This window comes from Mus caroli, chromosome 18 (genome assembly GCF_900094665.2).
Source record: "Mus caroli chromosome 18, CAROLI_EIJ_v1.1, whole genome shotgun sequence".
NCBI classification, from domain to species: Eukaryota; Metazoa; Chordata; class Mammalia; order Rodentia; family Muridae; genus Mus; species Mus caroli.
Window position 1 is genome coordinate 41,783,308 of NC_034587.1, and position 12,745 is coordinate 41,796,052.

The 12,745-nt window shown below is 41.5% G+C and overlaps 1 protein-coding gene across 1 annotated transcript in view; it reads right to left on the minus strand.

Moving 5' to 3' along the window:
* The window catches only part of LOC115029892, a 108,290-nt gene extending 102,387 nt beyond the window's left edge, over window positions 1-5,903 (minus strand). The window contains exon 1 of the mRNA XM_029472184.1: window positions 5,779-5,903. Within this exon, the coding sequence (XP_029328044.1) occupies window positions 5,779-5,903 (125 nt within the window). The remainder of the gene's footprint in view (window positions 1-5,778) is intronic.
* Window positions 5,904-12,745: the final 6,842 nt, after the last annotated feature.

Below are 12,745 nucleotides of genomic sequence, written 5' to 3' on the forward strand. Positions count from 1 at the left end.
GGGTAGGGAAGTGGGGGGCGCTATGGGGGACTTTTGGGATAGCATTGGAAATGTAATTGAGGAAAATATGTAATAAAAATATTAAAAATTAAAAAAAAATATTGTCCTTATAAGAGTTGCCTTGGTCATGATGTTTGTTCACAGCAGTGAAACCCTAACTAAGATAGAGGAAGAGGACCCAGATGGCAGAAGGAGAGAAATGACTACACAAGTTGTTATCTGACCTTTCACATGACACTTACAGACACATAAATAACCAACCACTTTTTACTGGATATACGACCTACTCTACCAGATAGAACCCATACCTGACATACCTAAAGTAGACAAGAACCAGGAAACTAGAGGGGTCATGGGCTCTAGGGAAAAACTTACTACAATTAGTCTGCTAAAGGAACATGGCAATAAAATGACTCCTACTGACATTGGTATAGCCATAGTGTATCACTCAGTCCCCATTAAAGAAGTTTCTAATTATGGTAGATGGGAATTAACACAGAGACTCCCAGCTGTGAAATGTGCAGAGGGTGAGACACTTAGGAACACTAAGCCCTAGACAGTATATGTTTATCAAAACCTCCCTCTCAAGGCCCAGGGATCTATAGGGAAGAGGAGGCAGAAGGGTTGTAAAAGCCCAGATGTGGTGGATGATCTTGTGGTAACAGTGTGTTTCAGACAAACAGGGCTGATACTCACAGACTATCACAGAGAACTCACAGAGACTCTGACAGCACACCCAAGATCTTCACAGCTTCAAAACAGACAAAATTAGGACAAGGAGATGACTTTGTTGTCCAATGATTCACACATTAGAAAATTCATCCTAGTTTAATGGGATGAATATTTTTTTAGTATATTCACACAGTTAAATTGGCCCACCAACTTGTGGGCCAATTAAGAACTCTCTTTTCCTGTCCATGAACATAGGCTGCTTTCCCAACAACCCAATCATTTTTAATGTACTAGAGGATCGACATGTCACTGGAAAAATAAATGATACTCTTCTACGACAAGATCATGGATAATTGTGACTTTGTTTTTGAACATTTGTATATTTTTCAAAAAAAAAATTCCCAGACAGATTTTCAATATACAAGAACACACATCCTACTGGTCACACTTGGTCATTTCTCCATTGGAATTTGCTGAGTGTGTGCTATACCATCACAAGCTATGGCAGGTATGAATCTTAACAAAACACGGAGCTTATTGCCTTATGGAAGTCAGTGTAGAATAATAGTAATGATCAAAATAACCATGAAATTTATAAGGTGAAAAGAATGTTTTAGAAGACAAAGTTTGTTACTATAATAGAGAATACCAGTGGGATAGAGTGAACCCATTTTGATATAAGAAATATACTTTCTCTTTTAAAGATCAACTTTGTGAGGGTGTGATGGTTTGTACAGGAAGTAGCACTATTTGGAGGTGTGGCCTTGTTGGAGTAGGTGTGTCACTGTGGGCGTGGGCTTTAAGACCCTACTCCTAGCAGTCTGGAATGGAGACTTTAATGAACAGCCTTCAAATGAAGATGTAGAACTCTCAGCTCCTCCTGCACCATACCTGCCTGGATGCTGCCATGTTCTTGCCTTGATGATTCTGGACTGAACCTCTGAACCTGTAAGCCAGCCCCAATTGAATGTTTTCCTTTATAAGACTTGCCTTGGTCATGGTGTCTGTTCACAGCAGTAAAACAGGGGGGTTACAAGTTTTATAATTTAGCCAGGCATGGTGGCACATGTCTTTAATCCCAGCATTTGGGAGGCAGAGGCAGGTGGATTTCTGAATTCGAGGCCAGCCTGGTCTACAGAGTGAGTTCCAGGACAGCCAGGACTACACAGAGAAACCCTGTCTCAAAAAAACAAACAAACAAACAAACAAAACCCCAAGTTTTATAATTTAATAATAAAAAGAGAAATAGCAGAATTTTTAAATGGAACAGAGATTTCTCCAAAGAACACCCACAAATATCCAATAAGGACACATTAAGATATTCACTATCATTAGCCATTAGGAAAATGCAAATCAAAACTACCATAAGGTACCACTTTAAACGCAGCAGGGTGGCCATAAATAATTAGTGCCCTTGAAGATGCAGGGAAGATAGAACTGCTTGTTGGGATGTGAAATGGTGCAGGTGCTGTGAAAGCTATCTAATTCTTCTTCAAACACTTAAACTTAGAATTTCCATGACACTCAGGAACTCTACTTCGAGGAATATACTTAGGAATAAAAGAGAATATGTGCACACAAGAATGTGTACATGAATATTCATGATAGCATTACTCACAGTAATCAGAAGACAGAAACATTCAAATGTTCCTCAGCTGATGAACAAACAGCATATGTTGTATCATTACAATGAAATATGATTCAGCCATGAGAAATGAAGCATTACATACTAAAACAGGCAGAAACTTGAAAGTGTTAGCTAACTGGAAAAAAACCACCACGATCACAAAAGAGCATACCTAACTCCACTCATGTGAAATGTCCAGAAGAGAGACATAAAATTGATTAGTGGTTGCTAAGGTTTGGAGCAAGGGGAAGGATGGAGAAAAGAGATCCAAAGAGAACAGGTTTTGGTTTGTCTAGCTTTTAATGCACCAAACTTTGAGCTGGGATTTAGGGGAAGGTTACAATGCAACTACTAGGCTTAGCTATTTGTCAGATATGCTCAAAATAGGCAGCTTCATTCCTGGAGTGTTCATGATGCAAGCACAAAAAAAAAAACTGAGTTTGTGTCTCCAGTACCCATATACGTGCACATAGATAATCAATCTCAGGTTTGAAGAGGTGGAGACACTAGGATCCCTGGATCTCACTGTCCTACCAGTTCAGTAAATCACTGAGCTCCAGGGTCAGTGAAAGACCCTGTCTCAAAAAATAAAGGGAAGGGGCTAGAGAAAAGACTCAGCAGTTAAGAGCACATACTCATTTTCTGGAGGACTGGAGGTCAATGCCCAGCACCCACAACAGGTGGCTCACAATTGTGTAACTTCAACTTCTAACACCTCTGGCTTCTGCAGGCACTCATATGAACTCATGTGCACATACTCACACACAGACACACATGCATGAGTAAAAACCACAAGATTAAAAGCTTTAAAAATAAACCAACCTGATGTCAACCTCTGGTTTCCATGTACATGAAGGCTTCCATATATGTGAAAGCATCCTTAAGCACACACTGACATGAATACCTACATTTGCACACATACACACACACACACACACACACACATGAGAGAGAGAGAGAGAGAGAGAGAGAGAGAGAGAGAGAGAGAGAGAGAGAGAGAGAGAGGAAGTGAAAACACAAAGCCTAACCCCTACTACTTCCTATAATCTGATACGTGGGGTTCAGAATTCACTATTGTGAATGAACACGGGCTCAGTCACGATAAGGTGAATTCACTACTGGGAAACAGGGGGTTAGGTCATTATAATGCTAGTGAAGGGTACTAGAAGAGCCTGCTGCGCTGTCACTGCACAACCCAAATCCTATCCTGTCCGGCATAAAGATGCTTGATGATAAATTCATGGACCATCTCAGCTACTGAGTGGGGATGGTTCTGCATCCCTTTGACAGGTAGGCACTCCCTGCTAGGGGCACCAATTCAGGGAATCTTCAATTAGCCAAAGTCTTTCCTGGTGGGGAAGACTATGAAGAGAACATTGACAGTAAAAGTCCCATCTCTTATCTCATTGACATTCACACACACACACACACACACACACACACACACACACACACACACACTGCTTCTCTCTTTTCTTTCTCTTTCCTCCAGACATAAGGTTGCCAGCCCACTCCAGTTTAGAATAAGGGCTAGGTAGAGGACCAGAGACAGTATAGTCAAGTGAAGATTATTATGCAGGAGGGGAACTTATATGAACTGATTCCTACTTTCCCATCCAAGAGCTACGGCTTGTTCTAAGTGACAGAGCTTAGATTTCATGGACCACTGTACCTAGGCGAAGTACAATTTCCCTCACATTCTATTGCAGGTAGAGGTGGCAAAGGGTTGTAATTTGAAAAATAAGATATTCGGGTAAGTCTTGTTATAATGATATAGGCACTGCATACTTCAACGCTCTTTTATATCTTCCTCTAGAACTTGGGGGTGAAACTGGAGCTAGGGCAATTATAGCTGTGCCATGAGATAATTTTGGGTGCTTTACATGAAGAATCCTGCTGGGGAAAGGAAGGAGGAATCTGGGCACTGCCGGCCCTGTGCCAATGATAAGGGTTGAGTGTAGAAACTCCAACTCTCATGTTTAATAAAAGGAGAAATTTTTAGTTTTCAAAGCCAAGTCCTCAGATTTTGTTCAGAGAATTCATTATACTCTATGGTAAATAGATCCATTGTGGAAACTAAAATGAGCATTTATACAGTTAAGTCTAGTTCACATAAAGCAACATATTAATAGGCCAAATTAGGAAAGGGAAGATAAGAATGTTGTTAATTTCCTGTATGCATTCTTGCTTGTGTGAAGGTAAATTCCTTATGCACTCCAACTTGAATGTAGATTGCTATTATTATTAGAACAATGAGAAGATGACCTTTCACATAGGCAAGCCCCCAAACCACAGACTATAATAAACTTAAAAAAAAACATTAATTCAAGCTAAACATAAAAATAAAAATAAAAAATAATAAAAACAAGCAAACAAATGAACAACAATAACAACAACAAAAACAATCGAAAACAAACCCCATAAAACCCTATGTGCGATCTATCAGAGCTACATACTGTTTTCATTTCAGAACAGAATAATTACTTTTTTTTGTCTTGATGGTATTTCTCAGCGAAACTTTGGAAAAAAATAATAAAAGCTCACCAACATTGATAATTGAATCAAGTCTCAAATAAATGATGGGTTTTTGTTTTGTTTTGTTTTTGTTTTTTTTTTTGTACCTGCCAAATTGTTACAGGTTAAATGACCTATTTCAGAGAGCTTTTCAGTAACTTGGGGAATATATTCCTTGATTCCTGTTTCCTTTAGGTAGGCAAGGGCAAACAACGAACAGGCTGCCCCCCAGATTTTCCGAATGGGTATCGAGCATCCCCAAGACTTAGTTTAAAGAAACAAGAGTAGACAAAAGCTAGACTGCCTGTTTTGTTGAAGGCAATTCAAAATTCTGAGCGAACTTCTTTATTCCCGGAAGACAACCTTTCATAAAAGCTCACTGCAACTTGGAGTCCACACATCACCTTTAACTTCTAAGGCTTACAAATTTGGGCAGTACTCATCATTTGATCCAATGCTGTAGACTAAAAGCACATCACCAGACCTGGATCTACCTGGAAGCAAACAGTGAATGGAGGTGCGGAGGACACACCTCCCAACAGGGTGGGGAGTAGGGAGGGTCTTATATTCTAGACTCTTCAAACCCTAGTTCGCTCCTGGTAGCTTCCTGTGCCCCAGAGTAGTGTGTTTAGATCGCTACTAGGGGACAAATTCTGTCCTCTCTCTGGACTCGGAGAGAGTTTGGGATTCAGGTACTTTTCCTACGCTATTTACCTGCATGAGTCTGTCACTGACAGCGCCCCTGCCTGGGTTGCCCACCTGTCCCCAACCGCACATTGGCACCTGCGGTGTCTCAGCAGCCACAGGAGAGCAGAGCCTTCTACCTGGGACCCGCAGGTAGCTCTGGAAAGCATCCAGAGCGGCCCCTCGACCCCGTGGCCCAGCCAGAGAAGAGCTCCCAGAACCAAACTTTCCTCGCGAGCGCGCCAGCAACTTGGCTGGAGTTTAGTCGGAGGGTCGCCTACCTGCTGATGTAGCCATCGCCGTCGCCGTCGCACGTCTGGAAGAGCCGCCGCAGACGCTCCTCCTCGCCGGTGCTGGACGTGTCGCTGCTGCCACCGCTGCTGTTGCAGGCGCTTGCAGCCGCCATCGCGCTCCCGCCCGGAGGAGGAACAGCAGGACCTGCACCGCTCACAAACGCTGACAGCCCCGAACCTGCCCGACGACGGAGCATGCCCAGTGGCCGCGCCGGAGCTCCCGGCTACCGATTCCACCTCTCCGGGTTTTGCCGGGGCTGGGAAGATGGGCGTCCCGGAATCGCCCAAGTGGCACCTGCGGAGCGAGAGTGGCTCTGGGAATCGCGGAGTCTGGGATGCCTACCGAAAGTCAAAGAAGGCTCCAGGCACCTGGCACTAGGGCATGATGTAGACAGAATGGCGGTGTTCTCCTGGCGCTAGTGCGCAGAGTAGGGGATTCCTTTTCGCCCCGGTGGCTTGTGTGTGTGTGTGTGGGGGGGGGGTGCCGCCGGGGACCAGAGTATGTGACTCCTGTGTTGCAGGCTGAAAACTGTTGTGATTCCGCTTTCCAGAGCGTGCTGAATTCTGACTCCGCTGCCTGGAATGAGACTCAGAAAGGCTGGCATTTTAAAGTTTTACATCTAACATGCAACTAAACTTAGCCTGTATTTATCTTTCACTGGAACAATATGCCTTTCAGTGGGATTTTCTGCACTTTGGGTCGGTTTCTGGTAACAGTGCTCTGCTGGGCTAACTACAATAGACTTTATCCCAACTGCTTTAATCACATCAACACTGAACATAATAGACGGTCTCATGCTACAGATCTAGAAAATCCCTCGCTTGGGGAGTGGATAAAGCTATCGGGTTATCTTGAGCGTAAAGGAGATAGTACATAATGCGGGACAACACCTAGCTTCAGCTGCGTGCTCAATGGATACTAATCCTGACTTGCAGGTAGGGCTGCCGAGGTGCTTAGGTTTGCTCCAGGTTACAAGCCTTGTGTCAGCGCAGAGGCAAGCCTAGACAATCATAACTCCAGATCAGGAGTCCTTAAACACCACACTAACCTATCATAGCAAGGGGCAAAGGAACCACAATGAAACAATTTGTGGTTTAGTGAATGATTCTGTTCCAGGCTTTCTGCCAGAGGTCTGTGAAGTTGTGTGGTAGTTTAAAAACATGCCCAACGATTCTTTGGTCTCATCAGAAGGTGGAGTAAGTTTTCTCCTCCTGAACCTGGCTGGGACTTTGTAACTAGCTTGATTTTTGAAGCTAGCTTTAAAATGGTAGCAGATTCTACCTGTCTTTCTTTGGGGACAAGAACCTTGGATGCTACAACCTTCTCTGAAAGAAGCTGCTCTGCTGAAAAATCCATGCAAAGAGAACTAGAGAGAGAGAGAGAGAGAGAGAGAGAGAGAGAGAGAGAGAGAGAGAGAGAGAGAGANAGAGAGAGAGAGAGAGAGAGAGAGAGAGAGAGAGAGAGAGAGAGAGAGAGAGAGAGAGATATCAGCCTCCAGATGTTTGGGCCTTCTCTGGCCTGGAGCCAAACATAAATGAGATATGATGCTTTCTCTAGATATTGCAAATCCATAAACAAAACTAGAGCCTATCAAAGCTAAGCCAACAGTCCAGAGTTCTAATGATATGACTATAAAAAGTTTATTGTGGTTTTAAATCATTGAATTTTAGGGTAATGTGTTTGTTTAGCAGTAGGTTGTTGGAGCAAGTTGATCTCTCTTGGGATTGACTACAGGGTCAGCAGGAAGGAATCTTTGCTCTTTTTCTCTTCTCTTTCATCCCATCTACCTATTCCTACTTTAGTTCTTCCTAGTTCTGCAAGCTCTGAATATTTCAGATATTTGGGGGTACTTGTAGTCAGATATTGGATGTGTTAGAAATGAGTTTGGTGTCGCAAACATTAATCACTCAATGAAAAACTTCAGCAAGGCAAAAAGTTTTACTTCTGGACTGGAGAGATAGCTCAGGGGTTGAGAGTGGTTGCTGTCCTTGCAGAGGACCTAGGTTATAGTTCCAACCACCAGCATAGCAGCTTACAGCCACCCTTGAATCCAGTTTCCCGAGAATCTAGTGCCTTGTCCTGGTCTCTGTGGTCATCAGCCATGCACACAACACATTGGTAACCACAACCACACACAAACAAATCTTTTTAAAAATTTTTACCTCTGTAAAAGGTTGCAGGCAAACACATCAGGGGTTCTTCTGAGTTTTTATTCCCAATGCAAAGGGGCCCTGTGCCTCACTATGAGTGGTAGAGCTTGGTGTCAGCTGATAGTCAAAGAATACCTTTTGAGAATAGGAGGCAGCCTCGAGCAAATGTTCTCATCTTAGATAAATACTGATGAAAGAAGAGGTTTTGCCAAATGGCATCTTTACAAATGTCTTTAAAGATGGAGGTTTTTTTGGATAGGAAACACAGCACATTTCATTAATATTTCCCACAAATGGAATATCTCTTTAGAAGAAATTTGCAAATATACCCAACAATATTTGCCTAAAAGATGCTACCAACATCATCAATATTCCTGGGGGAGGATGCTTATATTGTACAATATTTAGTTTTTTATATTTCTACTTTTATAGAATAAAATCTTTATCATCACAACAAGAATTGTTTGCCTTTGTCTTAGTTTGAGTTTTGTTGCTGACATTATGACCACTGCAACTCTTGTAAAGGAAAACACTTAATTTGAGACTGGCTTACAGTTTCGGAGATTTAATTTATTATCATCATGGCAGGAAGCATGGTAGTGTGCAGGTAGGCATGGTGCTAGAGAAGCCAAGAGTTCTTTATCTTGATCCATAGGCAGCAGAGAGAGACTGTGTGCCACACTGGGCACAGCTTGAGCATAGGAGACCTCAAAGGTCATCCCAACAGTGACACACTTCCTCTTACAAGACCACACCTACTCCAATAAGGACACACCTCCTAGTAGTGCCACTCCCTATAGGCCAAGCATTCAATCACATGAGTCTATGGGGGCCATACTTATTCAGACCACCACAGCGCTCAAATCCACCTTGACATTGTGACTCGTGATTTAAAAGCATTTTTTTTCCTAAGTATAAAATGTATAACGTGGCCTGGAAACCCAGAGATTTTCCCAAGCTTTAAGTGGATCTTTCTATAACTTCATGTCTATACAAGGTAGAGATTTAACTACCAACTGATAATATTTTTAAGACAATGTTTTTCTTGTTCGAGAATGTATACATAGCTCTTTGGGTTTACATTTAAATAATTTTGGATTAAATCTGGATATTCTAAAAGAGGATCTTGACAAATTTCTAACCACTGTTTTCCCGTGCTTGGGTAACTTAGAAATGGCTAAACAAATAGGTTCAACTTTTCAGAGGAGATTTTTGTTTCTGAGTTGATATAAAACATGTGAAATTTACCTGAAAAGGTTATGAGAGAGGATGATATTTGCAAGATAGTGGAAAGTAGAGATGCCATATGAATATAAAGATGACAAATATAAGTAAGGAACTTAGGACAGGAGCAATAGCCAGAGCCATTAATATAACTGTGCTGTTTATGTGATAATTCCAAAAGGTCTATGTATTTATCTAAAATGGCTGCATGGCTTTCTTTTCCTTCTCTAGTTTTGTTTTTATTCTAAGTTTCTTCTTGGTTATAATTTCCTTTCATATTTATGTAGTGCATTCCAATGTATCTTGCTAGGCACATTGCAAGATACAGGGGCTCATTTATCTAAAGTTATCAATTAAAGTTAGTGAGCAAAGCACTTTGCAAACCTAATTATCTCCTCCTGCTCATGCTTCCAAACTCTTAAATGCACCAAGGCTACAGGCAAATGCTGGAGTAGGGCTCCCTGCAGCCAGCTGCCTGCCTTCTCTCTAGAGTGTTTTTATTATAAGCTCTGCTAAATTCCCATAACCTTCCAACCTCACTCTTCCAAGTCTTTCTTAGCTTGAAGCACACAGTTTCTAAGGAAGAATCCTATGGTGAAATCGTGAGTTGTCTTCCAACCTCTCTTGTCCCTTAGTGTCAATTATTATTAAATGAGGCTGCAGATTTCTGAGAGAAAATACTGAGGTAAAGTCAAGGAAGCCAAATCAACTTTTCCAAATTTCTTATCACAAGTTACTAATGCCCTTTGACGCTCTTCCTTAATGCTACATGCTGGGGATACATTTCAGCCATCTTTTTTACGTATTTATTTATTTAGCCATTGTGTGAGAGGTAGAAGAGTATGTGGGAGGTGGAAGATGTAATTCAACCCAAAAAGGCTACATAGGGGACCCAAGTACAGAAAGCAACTGAAATTGAACTCATAACCACCAGTCACAAACAAGGCAGAGTTTCAGGTACAAGATACTAAAGATCTCCACATAGGTAGAAAAGGCACAGGAAGCAGGATGAGGCAAAGGGGAGGGCTTCACTGTGATGCAAGCCTAGAGTGCCCATATTCGAGATGACAGAGAATTTTCTTCTGTATTTTAGGTTAACTTATTTATGTGTATAAGAGTTCTGGCATATGTACATATGTATATGTGTCTATGTATATATGTGTATATATGTATATGTGATGTACATATGTATGTGTGTGCATATGCATATATATATGTGTGTGTATATACATATGTGTATATGTACATAGTATATATGTATATATGTGTATATATGTACATGTGTATATGTATATATTGCACCACATTATGCCTAGCACCCCTACTGGGCAAAAGAGGGTGTTGGATCCCCTGGGACTGGAATTACAGCTGGTTGTTAGTCAAATGTAGGAAGTAGGGCTTCCTACCATGTGAGTGTTAGAAACTGAACCCAGGTCCTCTGTCAGAGCAACTAGTGCTCTTAAGCACTGAGACATCTCTCAAGCTCCTTATAGAGAATTCTAAGATAAACTGAATTCATTATCTATGGCTGCGGCAACAAATTTCCAGAGCACAATTATTTTTAACAATATGTTTCTTATGTTCTAATTCTGGAGGCCCAAATCCTGAAATGAGTCTCATTGAGAGTTAAGATCAAAGTGTTGGCAGGACATGTTCCATCTGGAAGCTGAGGTAGAAAACCATGTTCTTTGCCAGCTGTTGGAGGATGTCTGTTTTTCTTGACTCTGACAGTCTTCAAAGAGAACTGATCAGCATTTTTAAATGTGATTAACTTACTATCCTCTTACAGATCAGAAGGCCCCATGAACACTGGTCTCTCCCAAATTGCTGAAGATTATGTGTACTTTAAGGCCAGCAAATTAGCAACCCTGATTCTGTCTGCAGTTTTGCCGCCTGGCTATTTTTAGAGATTGAGGCGGAGATGGCAGAGACTGAACATCTGCCCAATCCACCAGGTTATCCATCACTGACACAGTGGGCTTTACAGTCATGCTCCAGCTGATCACCAGGAAGAGATCCCCAACAATCTAGATCTACAGAACAGGACAGTGTCTTCATAGCATCATGAGTTTCCCAACAGGGTTAACAGCTAAAGGACCTTCTCCCAGCATTCTTAAGTGCTGAGACACAAGTCCTTTCCTGAGGGGAGAGCTAAGTAGCACATCTCCCCTCAGTCCATCCCTAAGTCCTGTGGGTCCACTTCAGATTAGGAGAGAACTACTCCTGGATTTTGTAGAGTTTCCATAGCCAGGAGAATTTTTTTTAACATTTAAAATTTTACTTTTTATTTCAAGTGTATGTGTGTTTGTGTGCATGTATGTGTACTATGTACATTCCTGGTGTCTGTAGAGACCAGAAAAGGGAAGGAATCATATTCCTTAGAACTGGAGTTAGAGATGCTTGTGACCTGATACATGGGTTCTGGGAGCTGAATTCAGATTTTCTGTTAGAATCACAAGTGCTGGTAAGTCCTGAGCCATCTCCTTAACTCCTAGGACTTTTTAAAAACATTGAATGTGGTTCTACATACCAGGACACTACATCCCAAACCCTTCTTGCAGAATCTTAAAAGAGAAAATTTAGTGAGAGAAGAATTCTAGTCTTTATCACAGCTTCAGATCTTGGGGTCCCAACAGATACTTGAGTCTTGACTTGCCTCACTCTCAGAGTGCAGACTTGGGCTATTTGCCAATTGGCACAATGCAGGTGCTCATTTCTGCCAAGGTTGGGGTTGCTGCACATGCTCATCTACTCTTAGAACTGGATGAGAGGGTGCTAGGAGTTCCCCACATCAGTCACCTGCACTCTAAATGTACTCCTCCCTGACTGGATTTGCTCCTGACTGGAGCTCCATTCCTCTTCATAAGCAGGCTCACTTACTCAGCCGGGCTGACTCTTCTTGACTGATGACTTCTGGACATAAGGAACATAAACGATCCAGGGAGTAGATGAATCCTTGCTGGAGAATTAGTACTTTGGGATATCAGGACATCTAACACTGAACACAGAGTTTTAATGATAGCAGGCACAAATTCATCAAATCAATAATTGGAATTCAATTAAAAGTGATTACTCCTGTTTCTAACTTCTTCACAGACCTATGCAGCCTTCTTTTTGAGTTCATAGCAGACATAAAGTTTTTGGTTCATGGTATATCCTGTGTCCTGTAATATGATTTCTCACCTTCATTAAGTATCAAAGGTAGGAAGGTATAAGAGATATTTTAGTAACTAGGACTCTACTTCGCTTAGGCTGTACAAAAACACACCTTCTAACAATGCACTTAGCAGCCTTAGAACATCACCGGCATGTATTACAAACAAACACCCCTATTCTAGCAATGCATGTAGAAAGCTATTAGCAACCTAGAACTCCCCCCAAATACATTGCACTGCATGTACATACGATGGAAAACAATATAATGCTTCTTCTTTCATTGACAACCATAAAAAAAAAAACCCTCTTGGTAGACAATTTCTATCTAAATGTATTTCAAAATGTTTCTAGCATAGACTGGTTTGGGGTAAATATCTATAAAACAGAAATTATAATCTCATTAATTTCATAGGGGTTTTGTAAA